This window comes from Wyeomyia smithii, chromosome 3 (genome assembly GCF_029784165.1).
Source record: "Wyeomyia smithii strain HCP4-BCI-WySm-NY-G18 chromosome 3, ASM2978416v1, whole genome shotgun sequence".
NCBI lineage: Eukaryota > Metazoa > Arthropoda > Insecta > Diptera > Culicidae > Wyeomyia > Wyeomyia smithii.
Window position 1 is genome coordinate 276,673,898 of NC_073696.1, and position 16,572 is coordinate 276,690,469.

The 16,572-nt window shown below is 37.3% G+C and overlaps 1 protein-coding gene and 1 long non-coding RNA gene across 3 annotated transcripts in view; one reads left to right on the forward strand and one right to left on the reverse strand.

Annotated features, from left to right (window-relative positions):
• The window catches only part of LOC129727070 (acyl-CoA:lysophosphatidylglycerol acyltransferase 1-like), a 49,852-nt gene that overhangs the window by 2,003 nt on the left and 31,277 nt on the right, over positions 1-16,572 (reverse strand). For both annotated transcript variants that reach the window (XM_055684481.1, XM_055684482.1), the window contains exons 2-7: positions 4,823-5,439; positions 4,518-4,726; positions 4,246-4,460; positions 4,049-4,185; positions 3,634-3,989; positions 3,388-3,569 (exon numbers count right to left, since the gene is read on the reverse strand). In XM_055684481.1, coding sequence (XP_055540456.1) covers positions 3,388-3,569; positions 3,634-3,989; positions 4,049-4,185; positions 4,246-4,460; positions 4,518-4,726; positions 4,823-4,845 — 1,122 coding nt within the window. In that variant the 5' untranslated portion in view covers positions 4,846-5,439. The remainder of the gene's footprint in view (positions 1-3,387; positions 3,570-3,633; positions 3,990-4,048; positions 4,186-4,245; positions 4,461-4,517; positions 4,727-4,822; positions 5,440-16,572) is intronic.
• LOC129727073 (uncharacterized) lies at positions 4,854-8,611 on the forward strand. The gene is made up of 2 exons (XR_008728474.1): positions 4,854-5,503; positions 6,538-8,611. It is a non-coding gene; the product is annotated as an uncharacterized LOC129727073 (long non-coding RNA).

The window sequence follows — 16,572 nt, forward strand, 5'->3', positions numbered from 1 at the left end:
ATTTGTTTGTAAATTAACAGTTTATTCTTAAGACAAAGTCTAGAATTCCTGTTGATAAGAGGATATAAACATTTGATGTACTTATTGCACTTTGACTGGATATTTTCAATGTGCTCCTTGAAAGTAAGATTCTTATCATAAATTAGCCCTAAGTATTTAACTTGATCAGACCAATTTAAGACCACACCGTTCATCTTAATAACGTGGTTATGGGTGGGTTTGAGAAATGAAACTCTTGGCTTATGAGGAAAAATAATTAACTGTGTTTTAGAAGCATTAGGGGTAATCTTCCATTTCTGCAAGTATGAAGAAAATATATCTAAACTTTTTTGTAGCCGACTGCATATAACACGAAGGCTTTTTCTTTTTGCGGAAATGCTTGTATCGTCACAAAACAGAGATTTCTCACAACCTGGTGGTAAATCAGGAAGATCAGAAGTAAAAATGTTATATAAGATTGGGCCCAAGATACTCCCCTGAGGCACACCAGCTCTAACAGGCAATCTATTAGATTTACCATTTAGATAGTTAACCTGGAGAGTGCGGTCAGTTAAATAACTTTGTATCATTTTTTAAGGTAAAGCGGAAAACTGAAATTTGACATTTTAGCTATTGAACCTTCATGCCAAACACTGTCGAATGCCTTTTCTATATCTAGAAGAGCAGCTCCAGTCGAATAGCCTTCAGATTTATTAGTTCGAATCATATTTGTTACTCTAAGTAACTGATGAGTAGTGGAATGCCCATGGCGAAAACCAAACTGCTCATTTGCAAAAATTGAGTTCTCATTAATATGTGTTATCATTCTATTAAGAATTATTCTTTCAAAAAGTTTGCTAATAGAGGAAAGTAAACTAATTGGTCGATAACTTGATGCCTCAGCTGGATTCTTTTCGGGTTTTAAAATTGGAGTGACTTTGGCATTTTTCCATTTCGTAGGAAAATGTGCTAGTGCAAAGCATCTGTTAAAATAATTTACCAAGAAATTTAAAGAGTTTTCGGGAAGTCTTTTGATGAGGATATAGAAAATCCCATCATCTCCTGGTGCTTTCATGTTTTTTAATTTTTTGAGAATAGTTCGCACCTCATTCAAGTTTGTCTCCAATACCTCTTCGGAAAGAAATTCTTGGGTGGTGATCTGAACATACTTTTGCTTTACTTCATTCTCAATAGGACTTACTACGTTCAAATTGGAGTTATGAACACTCTCAAACTGCTGAGCAAGTTTTTGAGATTTTTGTTCATTCGTTAGAAAAATGCAATCACCATTTTTAAGGACTAGAATGGGCTTCGAGGGTTTCTTAAGAACCTTCGAAAGCTTCCAGAAAGGTTTTGAATAAGGTTTTAGTTGTTCAACTTCTCTCATGAAATTCTCATTTCGCAAGAGAGTGAATCTATGTTTAATTTCCTTTTGTAATTCTTGAAAAATAATTTTCAAAGCAAGATCACGAGATCTTTGGTATTGACGTCTCCGTATGTTCTTCAAACGTATAAGAAGTTGAAGTTCACTGTCAATAATTGGGGCATTAAATTTCACTCTTGCCTTAGGAACTGATAAATTCCGGGCATTGAGTATCAAGCTGCTAAAATTTTCTAATGCTCTGTCAATGTCAGCACTATTTTGTAAAATAATATCATCATTCAAATTTTCCTCGATCGTAGAACGATATCTATCCCAATTAGTCTTGTGATAATTTAACACAGATCTAGTGGGATTTAAAATAGTTTCATGGGAAATAGAAAATATTATGGGAAGATGATCAGAATCAAAGTCAGCATGAGTTAATAAATCACTGCATGAATGGCTTTGATTTGTTAGTACCAAATCAATTGTAGATGGATTCCTAATAGAAGAATAACATGTAGGACCATTTGGAAATAAAACTGAATAAAATCCAGCCAAGCAATCATTAAACAATATTTTTCCATTGGAATTGCTTTGAGCATTATTCCAAGATCGATGTTTCGCATTAAAATCACCGTTGATTAAAAATTTAGATTTATTTCTTGTAAGTTTTTGCAAATCTTATCACAAATACAAATTATTACAAATCTTATCAAAATAGGTTGTTTAGAATTCCTACGTTGTCTAGAAGCAATAATTTTTGACCTTGCAGGACAATTGAAGAAATTAGATTTGTGATTTCCCCCACAATTTACACATTTGAAACTATGAGTGATCTCTTCCACGGGGCAGATATCTTTCGTGTGATTAGTGACACCACAAATCATACATTTTGCAGCCATATGGCAGTTTCGAGTTCCATGACCATAGGCTTGACAATTCCGACATTGCGTAAGATTATGGATTCCTCCATGTCTCTTGAAATTTTCCCACTTTATTCGCACGTTGAATAAAACACGTGCTTTTTCTAAACATTTTAAATTATGTACTTTGGTACGATCAAAATGTACTAAGTAATTTTCCTGGTGTATTCCAGTTTGAAAAATTTTGGCATTTGCCTTTCGTTTCATCAAAATTACTTGGTTGGGGGCAAAACCAAGTGATTCTGACAAACAATCTTTGATTTCATCAATACTTTGATCATTTGAGAGACCTTTCAATACAGCCTTAAACGGTCTCTCGTTTTTGACATCAAAAGAGTAAAATTTATACATCTTTTCAGTTAAATACTGTAAAAGATGTTTATGGCCATCAAAAGATTCGGCCAAAATACGAATTTCGCCTTGGCGACCAATTTGAAAATTAACTTTCACATTCGATAGAAATGATGAAAGTTCTGATTGAAATGCTTTAAAGTTTGCTACAAATACCACAATAGGTGGAACTTTAACCTTCTTCATAACGGCTTCATGCTCAGTATGAAAAGTTTGGAATTCTAGATCCCCAACAGAAGAAAGAATATCATACCTGTTAGTCGAAATTTCAGTGTCACTTGGAGGAGATGCCTCACGTTTCCTTGATGCCGCATCAAAACGAGCTTTTTTATTTTTTCCAGGCATAACTGGACAACTTCACTAAACTTTCACTTCACTATAGAATTTAATTAGAAATATCTCAAACCAAATTTATTCACTAAACACTCGTTAACTTTAAAAACAAATTTATTACTTTGCCTTTCAACAGGTAGTCTTTTAAAAAGATTGCCTGTTGAAAGCGAAAAACAAAATTTTAATATCTCTCGGTAGTCTAAGACTTAGCCTCGAGCTGTTGGTAAAATGCGACCGTACTGTAGGACAGTTCAAGTCGATCTGAAGTTTTGTGTGTAAAATCAAAGTTAACAAGGTCGTACATTCTACTATTTAAATTTTTTATTCTTTTCGAACGTCTCCTGTACTTTGCGTTTTTTTTTTTTTGGTGTTATGATTTTGATGGTTCCTTGAAGCGTTATTGTGCTTGAAAAGTTTTCGAACCAACCAACTGACCTCCGAACTACGATATAACCTATAGAATAAATACGTCTGGCACGGCTTCCTGAGTCCGTGCACAATGTTTGGTAAGTCTAGTGGTTTCCCATTGGGATACCCGATGGTAATGTCCAAGATGTATTCTAAACAGTCGCTTAGCTTTCCGTTCAGCTTAGTGAATGGTGAGTCCTTAAAATTATCTGCAAAAACAAAAAATATTTTTGTCATCCTCACGAACTTCGCACTACTGAGCGGAATACTCACCACAGTCATCGGTTATTATTGCTTCACTATTGATTACCGTACTGCTGCTGTTGTTGTTGTTACCAGCGCTAGCGTTCTGATTGGGAAGCTGTTGTTCCACAGGAATTGTGACCGGTGTTGCCACTAGCAGATTCGTGGCCTCGCTTATATTGTGGGATTCCTCTGTAGTCGAGTCGGCTGCTGCAGCGCAGTCAGTCGTCGCTGCAGTCTTCTGTACAACAACGTTAACGCTGCTGGCGTTAGCTCCCCGGCAAGGCGACTGTGGCGCACCAAGCACATCGATAATAGCCTTCATAGCGCCGATACGTGGCACGGTAACGTTGGTTAATACTGGTAGGTTATTTTTTTCTGCAAATCTGAGGGATGATTGAGATTAGTTTTCGCAAAATGTTGCCGTTTAGCAGGGATAACTAACCTTTGGCTCACTTCCTTCCTTTTACGCAGGAATCCTCCTTCCGGGAAAAGCACAATCCACTTCCGTTCGCGAGGAATGTATGATTCTCTGAGATGTTTTTTAAGCTCCGTTATTGATTTGTCTCGATTCGCTTTGCCCTGCAAAGCTAAAATATGTCAGAACAGACGGTTCGTATGCAAAAAGTGACATTGTTCTACCGAGGCAATAAAAAAATCCCTATGCATCAAACTGACTGCACCAAAATTGGTGTACTTAAACAGCCTATCCATTATCCACATGATGTTCGGCACAACGTTCCGTTTTGCGTTGAAGGCAGCCATGAGCAGGGGTACGTCCGATGTACTTTGATGGTTAGCTATCACCAACGTGCGTTGGTCCAGTGCTGGGGCGATATCGTCTCCCAATTCGACCACTGAAAGAGCAAACTCGTTTATATATTGAAAACTTACTTTCTTCCACTGAAACTTACAGTCATATCCCACCGAGGTGGACCACATGGCTACGTTTGCCAGTAACCAATGAAACAGGACACCTTCTATCTGGTAGTAGAAGCTCTCGTGGATTTTTTTCAACGGTAACAGCAGGAACATCCATATCAGATATGTCGGTACGCAGTACATGTTGTTCACTAGCACGAACACCGTCCGGAACAGCGCCCGTGGGTATTTGATAACGTCTCTGCAGAAGTTCAATTTCCGACCACATGTAAGAAAGAGAAAAGATTCAATTTTAGCCAAGATGACCTATCAAATAATTGCTCCAAAATGTGCTTACATTAATGTAGTACTACAGGGCATCGCTACTGCTGGGGTGTGGGCCTAGTCTGATGTGAAAATTTAAACTATGCCGATCAATGGCCGAAGTTCAATAGCCGCTGGTGATCCCCCAAAAGGCTGCTGATTGGTTACTGTTGTGGTAGGTTTCCACCTGGCTTATCAGCTGACTTGTCTTATCACGGTTTTTTTTCTTCAATGATTCAGACTTCGAGAAGACAATAATGAGTAGCACACCTGTCTTTTATCTAGTACATCCTTCCTATGAATGAAGTGGTATACCGCCAAGGGTTACACCTGCTAGTGGGATGATTATTGTGCGTCGTTAGTTCGACGAAACTGGCTGCTGCTACTGCTGCTTTTTTCACTGTCGCTGTTCTTCTACAACTGATAACCGCGTCTGAATTGACTACGGAACTTAACAGCATCCTCCCTGCTCTCGAGCTGGGATTAACTGCAAAACTTCAAACACGTTCGTTCTCAGCGCTGACTTTCAGTTGCTTACAGGCAACGCGCAAAACGGGAGGTGCGACGGGTCTCTTCACTTGTCGTCTTTGCTTCGGGTTAATAGGTTATCGCCTGAACGAAATTCCGCGCAATTTGCTGGTATGACACTCGCTGCAGAAGGGAGACAAAAAAAGATTTGTGAATATCGATTATTCATCGCTGGATTATTACAGAAGTAGGTATAGATGAATTAAAAAAATATATGTTACGAGGCACACGAAAGAAGAAGACTCAACAGCGGAAGTGTAATAAGCAGGCAAAGTTTATTTATAGCTGCTGATAGTACATATAGGTCTGTAGATTTCTAGGATATATCGTTGTTTGCTTGTCAGGATCAGGCTTGTTAATACGATAGATTATCGTCGATAAGCGTCATCGCCGATACCGATAATGTCTGCTATCGTTATCGACGATGACGATTGCGTCATCAAACATTAACGTTATCGACGATAGCGATATTTACCTGACGTTATCAGCTCACTAACGTCTTTCAGAGCAAGTTCGCTAGTGGCTATATTTCGGTTGCTGAAGTTGGCTCGATAACCAACAAAATAACCGCACCGAGCGTTGCTTTTGGAAAATAACAACTCGAGAAAGGAAAAATTCGCGAGTAGCAACGAATTCATAAGTTTGGCAATGCAATAGCAACGAACCGATCCGTTACTATTGGACCAAATGCAGCTTTGTTTGTGTTGCTATCCAAAACAGCAGCCAAAGTGAAAACAAACTGCGAATTCGTTTATCAGACGTTATTGATTCGATATCGTCCAGTAGCTATCGTCCTTGGCAATGACGATAATGTCTGAAGACGTTAGCGTCATCGTCGATAACGATAGCAGACAGTATCGTTATCGGCGTTTACGATAAGTTATCGATTAACAACCTTGGTCAGGATGTACTCTTTTATACAGCTCGCATCACATTCAGAAGCCATGAAGAGCTCTCCATTACGTATTGTAATTGCGTTAAAATATACCACCGCAAAGCAAAAGTCGTACGAAAAATTTTGTAGGAATGGCTAAAGTTTGCTATTGTATGAAAATTGTCTTAAATTTATCAATTTGTCAAAATCTTAAGTTTTTTAAACACACCCTAGATTAGCAACGGTAAGCTGATTAGTCCGCATGGTTACAGACCTGCCATAGGTAGCGACAGCCTCTTGCAAACAAACAACTGTTCTACTGGCATTCTAGTTCTACTCATCCACAGGGATTATCGCCGGACAATCTACCAGTGTGAGGTCAAAACGTTCGAGACAGATATTACTCTGAGCACGTCCCAGCACTGTTCATATCTTGGAAGTCGGAAGGTCGGTAGTCTTCGGAGAACAGTCTGCGTTTCCCTAACTTGACTCTGTTTACTCCGTTCAGGCTACTACCACATTTTTGGCGATACGCATAATGAGCCTAGGTTCCTGCTAACCTTGTCGATGAATGTTATGCGTTGTTCAAATGTTAGCTTAGTCAAGCAGTACTCCCAAGTACTTGATACAATTTGTGCGACGTAGAGGTGTGTTCGATGGGTTATAGGTGAAAGCAAGTGAACTTTGCTTCCTGAATAATGTTATTGCTTCGCTTTTGTCCACATTCAATGACATGCAGTTGTCTACACAACATTATGCAAAGATCAATAACTGCGGCAGCTGACAGCACCTTAACCATTGCTAAGTACTTTATGTCGTCAGTGAATGACAATCGTGGACCTTGGAACCAAAAGTTGATGTAGTTAAGGTGGATAAAAAAATATCAATGGTTCGAGATGGGATGTCGGAGTGAGTTGAGAAAGTTATCGAAGAGACTCCATTGATATTCTCTACTAAACAGGTAAGATTTGAACTACTGGAACCGTGGGCCTCCGATGGCGAACTATTCAAGTTTCGCAACGGTGATTTGGTAGTTTAGTTTGCCGAAAGTCCGTCTGAGACTTGTCGTCAAAGCTGTCCATTACGTAGGATATGAGCATCAGGAGATTTATGACCATTGATCGCTTAGGCATGAAACTATGTTCTTCATCTGCGATGTACTGCTCGTAAAAAGAAAAAGTAGATTCAACCACAACAAGCTTGGAGAGTTTCGGTATAAAGCAAAGATCGAAGATTTCTCGAAGTTATCAATGTTACTTCTATTTCCTTTTTCATGTACTGGGAACATGTACGCCGGTTTTCAAACCAAAGGAGACACCAGAGCTGATGGATTAAATGAATAAACAACTATTGGTGGAACCATATCACTACTCCAGTTTTCCAGCAAAACGGATGGTATGCCATCCGGTCCAGATAGAAGACCTGAACTTCGAGGCGGCTAATGTTAGTCAGAATACGACCGAGAAGAGCGAAACGTTCGTCCACAAATAGTAGTTCCAGTGGTTAAATACCGATAAATCGGCAACGGTTCTAGTACGATGCAGATTCAGTAGATCTCGCAATGGGAAATAACGATTTTTTGACGTAGGACTACGTCTTTGTTTTCTATACTAGATTACATTTTATGAAATTGGAAATGAAACTGGCAAATGTTGCGTCAGATTTCAAACTATTACAGCAAGCGAACGATTTATTGCATCTTAGTCACTTATATGGCGGTGGATAGCTAAAATGTGTGACAATTGTTTGATATAATGTTTAACATTGTTGTTACTGCTTAATGGTGAAAATAGGTGGAAAGTTCCAAGGTCAAGCATTCCGATACCCTTTCTCGTTATTGCCTTGCTTCCCGAGCACGGATTACAATTACATGGTCGAAACAAATTCCACTGCCTACATATTTTGACTCAACAAAGTGTTTTGTTTTGTTTCTTACTCTCTAGTCTGCGTCGCCCCGCCCATATTGCAAAAATCTACTCTCAATTCGATACGAATGACCGCGTGTAGAAAATTCAACCTAATTCTTGTGCGTCACATGGTAGCGAGTAGAGTATAGATATTAGAAGTACCGTAAACTGGGGTGACTTTAATAACTCTACCCCTGTTTTGAATATGTGATAAAAAGCGCTCCAAGAGCTTGATATTTGTCGTAATCTTCACTGATTATGGGTAGATACAGTACTAGACAAAAAAAAGTACGCACCTGTGATATGTTCAAACTTTCTTGATTTAGGTAGAATCTAAGGCAGATGGATAATCAAAGTGTTCTATCAAAAGACAGTACTGGAGGTGTACTTTCGAAAAATGTTAGATAAAGCGACATGAGAACGACATATAAACATAAAAAGAGCTCATATTTGGAAATTGTCATTTTTCTTGTGGACAAAATAAAGTACGCATTATAGTGATTCAACGTTCAAACTGATTTTTCTTTATTTTAGTATTTAGTTTGGCCACCTTTAGCTTCAATCACGAATTGCCGGCGTCGAGGCATACTTTCAACGATCGGATTTAAGTCCGGGCTTTGTGATGGCCATTCCAATAGCTTGATACGTGAAGCACGGAAATAAGCAGTGGTTTTGTGGGCGGTATGCTTAGGATCATTGTCTTGTTGAAAGTGAATTTCTTCTCTAAGCCAACCTTTCGCGCCGACTCTGTAAGATTTCTCTTTAAAATGCTGATGTTATAGTCTGCCGTCATTATGCCATCAATTTTCTCAATATTACCAACACCCGACCAAGCAAAGCACCCCCACACCATGATACTGCCACCTCCGTGCTTGACCGTCTTCTGAATATTTTTATCGGCAAGTTTCTCACCAGGTTTCGTCCACACTCGTGCTCGTTGTTTGTGGCCAAAGAGTTCAAATTTACTTTCATCGCTCAAGATAACCTGTTTCCAGAACTCTATCGGCTTGTCGATGTATTTTTGAGCGAATTTGAGGCGTTTGATCCTGCAGAAATAAACCTTAGCCAAAAATGTATGCTGAATACGAAGTAAACAAACCTGTTAACCTTTTGAATCAAAGGTCGTCGTTGGGCAAATCCACTCTTATAACCCATTTCCTGTAGTCTTCTGCGCACAGTTCGTTCAAAGATATTCAAATCAGCATTTTCACGAATCACTCGGCTGGTAGCGAAAGGATTTTTTGCCACTTCTCGAATATCTACGGAAATTTGCTTTTTCTCCATCTTATCCGATTGTACCGCGCACTAATAATGATAAACAAATAATCAAACACATTGTTTCGACGTTTCTCTGCAGCAATAGGAATCTTATTGGACTTACGAGGAGTAGGACACAATAAAAAAATAAATTATCTGAGCTGAGAAATAATAAACTGATGATTATATAAAGAATGCGTACTTTATTTTGACCAAGCGAAAATGGAGCTTAATTACAATTATGCTGAAGTGTGAATTTAATATGCAATTCTTTGACAAAATTATTATACCAATCGTTAGTATATTAGAAATACTACAACCTATCCGAATTCATCGAGTTCATATACCTTATATTAAAAAAGATACAGGAAGTTCAACATTAGGATAGTGGGTGCGTACTTCTTTTTGTCCAGTACTGTATGTCTACATTGCTACTATCCATGCATTTTCTGGTATTCAAAAAGTGTTTTTCATGCTGAAATATTTATCTAAAAATAAAGTGGATTTTGAGCAATTTTTATTGCATACAAACAATCGGTTCAAGGAGATACAAAACAAGCTGCGATACATAAAGTTTGTTTATTTTGTGCCCAGAATTGTTCCTGAGATAAAAAATATTAATACTACCATTTTGCATATTGTTTTTCTAATTTTTTCCTCAAAGGTAATGTTGAGTCCCAATAATCCTCATAGTGCATTACATGTTGCTCTCCTTTGGTCTCTCAGATGGTCCCGAGGCACGATGCTGGACTAACAAGCCAGTCGTCGTAGGTGCGAATCTCGGCTCGGGAGAAGACTGTTAGTGTCAGTAGGACTGTTGCGCTAGCCCCGCAATTGTCCTGTACACTAAACAGTTGGCTGCGAAGTCTGTGTATAACAAACAGAAGGTCAAGTTCCGTATTGGAATGTTGCACCAAGGCTTTGCTTTGCTTTGCATTACATGGTTTCTTCTTAATGACAACCCAAGACGTCACGTAACATGCAACTTTGGACTGTTGGGTAAGCCATATTCCACGTGGACTAGTTTTTAGTGATTTTAGACCCCCTTTCCTCTTCGTGGACAGTCGTGTATATTCTCAAATTTTGTGTGAATCTTTGACATTCGCCAATATAGACTGTTGACGTGAAATGTGAATAGCTCCTGAATTGCTTTTCATATTTATAAACTCATTCAAGTCGTTTTAAATTGTTCCAATTTGTTGAAGCAACAAAGTTTCACTTCAAATTCATCAAAACAATGAAGTGATCAGTCATCCCGGAATGATGATTGATGTGAAAATTTAAGGGCACCTTTAAAGACAGCAGAACTGTTGCTAAACTTTTGAGGTAGTGACTGGATCTGGCTCAATTCAAAATTTCAAACAATTTGATATTCAGTACATTCATGAAATATTCAGGAAACATTAAAAAAAAGTGATCAAAGTCACTCCAGTTTACGGTACGCAACATCAGGAAACTCGAACGAAACTAAATGACCCTCTAGGAAGTGACACCCATGAGGAAAATTTTCATACGTGTCACCTTCAGAAAAGTGACATCCGAGAAATTTATTATCAATTAGGTGGAGGTCGGGGTGAAATCCTCGAAAATTATATAAATTTGCTCCTAAGAGTATAGTTTCAACCAATTTTTCAAAAATGGGTAGATTTAGTGCTATTGAGAATGAGCGTGCTAACTCTCCCAATTTATGATAACAAGATGATTTCGCTACATCCCTTGGTACACCCCGGGGAAGCGGGGTGACACCCAAATTTTCCGCCCCAGATGTCACCCGGTCACGCTACGCCACTGATCGTTGCTTTTCCGTGCGGCGCTTACCGCACTAACACAATGATTTAGATAAGAGACAGAACCAAAAAATAAGTATTAGTGTTGGTTACATTTTGCTTGTGGAAATTTTTCATTTGATTTGAATGGTAGAAGGAATAAGCCGAAGCAGTTTTGTTCTCTGTTTTTGATGATGTATTTTGTGCTTGTGACCAGAGATGCTTTGCGATTTTTTTGTAAAGCCCGTGCTTTCCGCTAAGTCAGCATATCTAGGGACTAACTCTGGTCTATACACCTATTTTAATCCTTCCCGTTGCACGTGTCGGCATGTGCGATACTCTAGACTCACATGGGTGGTCGTATCCGGGTCCTCCCCTTGGGTAGGCGCAATGTCCGGCCAGGTTCTGGTACATTAACTTACTAACCCCATTCCCATGTCGTTACATTACAATATAATATAATTAAATTGAATTAAATTGATATAAATTGATCGTTACGAGTTTATAGCAACGATCAATAATACTTACGATAATAACAATTATAATTATGAATTTCAAAGAAATATAAATAATATTATGATTTGAGATAATTATGTGCAGACGTCTCCCGAATTGGGAAGATCGACAGGTAATCGGTGGGTGTGCACCTGGCTCGTCATAACATTATGTTAAGAGGGCCGGAAGTTTCGATGGGCTTTCCTCCCAAGATTTTCGGTTCAAAAATCTGTATATAATCTGTAAATTTAGAGAAACATGCAAATTTCATGCTTTTGCAAAAATCTCTATGAGAATTTTGTTCAAAAATATATATTCGCCATATAAATTTATACATGTGACCGCATTTCGTAGAGGCTGGATTCAGAGCTTATGCTTCCTTCTGTTTCCAATGCCTTGTCTAGCAAACAAAACATAATTGGCCGAAACCTATCCGGTCAGCTTTTGTTTTGTTTTACAATATAGTTTGAAAGTTATTATTCGTTCGAAAGATTTGCAAATATCTGATCTATTGTAAGTCCCTACGGACATTTTACTATATTTTACGCTCTTATTTTATGGTTTTCCTAGCTTTTGAACAAATGTTGCTACTAATAAACAATTTTATTGAAAAAATATGAAAAATCTCGTTGGTCACAGTGACAGATATTGCAGTTCATTACAACTAAATATTTGAAAAATCTATATTGAGCGTCTTAGTAGAGTGATTCGAGAAATCAGAAAAAAGAATGAGAAGTTTCCGTTAGACTCTACTAGTAATTTCATAAGCACTGATGATGACTGATGATTATTAAGGCTTTAGATGCATGAAACGACAATTTTTTTGTGACTTCGCGAGATGTACCCGAGGTATTTAGTCGAAGATTTCGTTCGGTCGATAAATATCGTTGTTAACGAAAGCGCGATGTATACCTCCAAAAGAACCGCATCGGTCGACGTGGGTTTGCTTCCTCGAAGGTACTCGGGTTTTGGAAAAAGAAGAACAGTTGGATGCTACAAGTGGTAGATGCTTTTTCACGCGCCTATACGTGCTGCTCGTATAGGTTCGCGGGATTTGACAAGAAAGATACTCATTGTTCATCTTTGCAATTACACTGAAGATGGCGAACTAATTCCAAGTGACCATATACGTAGTTCCTAATGCAAATTCACTAATTCAGATCGATCACGGAGGAGCAACTACGAAATGTGCGGTCTTCATACTTGAGCTCAAGTTTAAAAGTTAAGGCGGCGCCCTATTTTTTTTTTTTTTTTTTTTTTTTTTTGAGGGGGGATTTGTTAGTAGCTTAAGTATTTATGATAAATATTAGTAAATAATGAGTATGTGTGTCCAATCACAAATGGTGACTTCTCTACACTGTTAGAAATTTGTAATTCTAATTGTTTGGATTTGTTTGCTTTCGCAATTAGGACTTATCATTCGTAGGGATTTAAACCTACTTGTCAGAAAAGGGGAAGTAAACTTACAACTAACTTAATTGCTAACTTATTGACTATAAAGAGAGCTTATCGTAGCCATTGAGGATTGCAACGATTTTTGTCGAAAATTGTTAATAATTTTATTTGACATAGCTTCTAATGGTTCAACACCAGTAAGTCTATGTAATTCGAGTGTACCAAACCAAGGAGGACGCTTCAAAATCATTTTCAGAATTTTATTCTAAATCCTTTGGAGCGTTTTCTTCCTTGTTGAACAGCAACTTGACCAGATCGGTACAGCATAAAGCATTGCTGGTCTAAAAATTTGTTTGTAAATCAAAAGTTTGTTCTTTGAACAAAGTTTAGAATTCCTGTTAATAAGAGGATATAAACATCTCGTATATTTGATGCACTTGGCTTGTATACTCTCAATGTGCTCTTTGAAAATAAGTTTTTTATCATAAATTAGTCCCAAGTACTTAACCTTGTCGGACCAACTTAAAATAACCCCATTCATCTTGACAACGTGATTATTGTTTGGCTTGAGGAAAGAAGCCCTAGGCTTATGCGGAAAAATTATCATTTGAGTTTTAGAAGCATTGGGAGAGATTTTCCACTTTTGCAAGTAGGAAGAAAAATTATCTAAACTTTTCTGCAATCGACTGCATATGACACGAAGACTTTTTCCTTTTACGGATATGCTTGTGTCATCGCAGAACAATGACTTTGTGCATCCTGGAGGCAAATCAGGAAGATCTGAAGTAAATATGTTGTACAGGACTGGACCCAAGACTGAACCTTGAGGTACACCTGCTCTGACAGGAAATCTATCAGATTTTAAATTCTGATAGACAACCTGCAGAGTTCGATCAGTAAGATAATTTTTTAAAATTTTGATTAGGAAAATTGGAAAATGAAAAGTTTGCAATTTCGCAATCAAACCTTTATGCCAAACACTGACGAATGCTTTTTCTATGTCTAAAAGAGCAGCTCCAGTGGATTAACCTTCAGATTTGTTGGCTCGTATCATATTAGTAACTCTGAGCAATTGATGAGTTGTGGAATGCCCATGGCGAAATCCAAACTGTTCATTTGCAAAAATTGAATTTTCGTTGATGTGTGACATCATTCTGTTAAGAATAATTCTCTCAAACAGTTTACTTATTGAAGAAAGCAAACTGATTGGTCGATAACTTGAAACTTCAGCTGGGTTCTTATCCGGTTTTAAAATGGGAGTAATTTTTGCATTTTTCCATAATTTGGGAAAATATGAGTTTTGAAGCAGCAATTGAAAATTTTCACTAAAAATTCCATTGTGCTCTCAGGGAGATGTTTGATTAGTATATTAAAGATTCCATCGTCACCAGGTGCTTTCATATTTTTGAAAATTTTAATAATTGAAAGAAATTAAATCAAATTGACGTGTGACTTCATTTTTAATTGGACTCACAAAATTCAAATTTGAGTTATGAACACTCTCAAACTGCTGAGCAAGTCTTTGAGCCTTTTGTTCATTGGATACAAGAAAACGTTCACCATCTTTTAAAACTGGAATAGGCTTTGAAGGTTTCTTAAGAATCTTCGACAGCTTCCAAAAAGGTTTTGAATATGGTTTCAATTTTTCAACTTTAGTCTCAAAATTTTGATTTCTCAAAAGAGTAAATCTATGTTTAATCTCTTTCTGTAAATCTTTATAAATAGTTTTAAAAACAGGGTCACGAGAACGTTGATATTGACGTCTGCGGACATTTTTCAAACGAATTAGAAGTTGAAGATTTTCGTCAATTATTGATGAATCAAATTTCACTTGAGCCTTTGGAACAGAATAATTCCTGGCATCAACAATTGCACATTTTAATGCTTCCAAAGCGGAATCAATATTCACTTCGTTTTGCAAATCAAGCTCATTATTGAAATTTCTCTCAATATGAGTTTTGTAACTTTCCCAATTAGCCTTGTTATAATTAAAAACAGAGCTCATAGGGTTTAAAACTGATTCATGTGATAAAGAAAAAGTTATTGGAAGATGGTCGGAATCAAAGTCAGCATGTGTGATCAAATCACTACATACATGACTTTGATCTGTTAGCACCAAATCAATTGTTGAAGGGTTTCTTACAGAAGAAAAGCATGTAGGACTATTCGGAGACAAAATAGAATAGTATCCTGAAGAACAATCATTGAATAAAATTTTGCCATTGGAATTACTTTGAGAATTATTCCATGAACGATGTTTAGCGTTAAAATTGCCGATTATGAAAAATTTCGAACGATTTCTGGTGAGTTTTTGTAAATCACCTTTAAAATAATTTTTGAGCTCGCGTGTGCATTGAAATGGTAAATATGCTGCGGCAATAAATAAAATCCCAAGTTCAGTTTGAACTTCAATTCCCAAAGTTTCAATAACTTGCGTCTCAAGATGGGGAAGAGCACGATGTTTGATTCGGCGATGAATAACAATTGCAACTCCACCGCCGGAACCCTGAATCCTATCATATCTATGAACCACGTAATTGGGATCATATTTTAATTTTATGTTAGGTTTCAAAAATGTTTCAGTAATAATTGCAATATGCACATTATTTACTGTTAAAAAATTAAAAAGTTCATTCTCATTGGCCTTCAATGAGCGAGCATTCCAATTTAAAATTTTGATCGGTTTATATAAAAACATTGCTAAATTTTAAATTAGAAAAAAATTTAATTGTAAAATTGGTACCTATTTGAATAATATATAATTTTTCGAATAATCATAAGATCGAACATTGCCTGTTGCAAAAAAGAAAGTTTACCTGCCGTAATAGGCAGTTGACATTAGAAAAAATGTTTTCGGCAGCAATATTAGCTGGAGTAACAGGTGTACAATTATTTTCTAGCGTGTTTTGCTTACCCATATTAACGGTCATTTTCGAACTACCAACACTAGGCGGTATAATGTTCGAACTACCTGTAACCTGTGCATAAGTTAAACGGGTATGCAAAGGAGTAGGTAAACTATGCGTCACTGGTACGCTTAGAGAATTTTGTTTTGAAGTTGGTTTTAATTGAGAAATTGAATTTTGTTTACCTTGCCTTGCCTTAACAATTGCTAAACGGACTGGGCATTGATACAAATTTGACATATGGTTGCCGTTACAATTCGCACAGCGAAAATTTTAACTCTCTTTCACAAGACATGTGTCCTTTTTGTGAGAAGAGTCTCCACAATTAAGACATTTTTGGTCCATGTTACAGAATTTGGAACCATGGCCATAACGTTGGCAAGTACGACATTGGGTGTTATTCTTTTCACCTCCGCCATACTTCCTATAAATTTCCCACTTTACACGCACATTATACAAAGCATGTGCTTTTTCAAAAAAATTTAAGTTGTTAACCTCATTGCGGTTAAAATGAATTAAATAATTAACAAGGGAAATTCCAGTTCTCTGACTGTTTTCGCCTCGTGATTTTTGTTTCATTAGAATTACTTGGGTAGGGACTATGCCAAGTAATTCTGTTAAAGTAAGTTTGATCTCATCAACGGTTTGATCGTTGG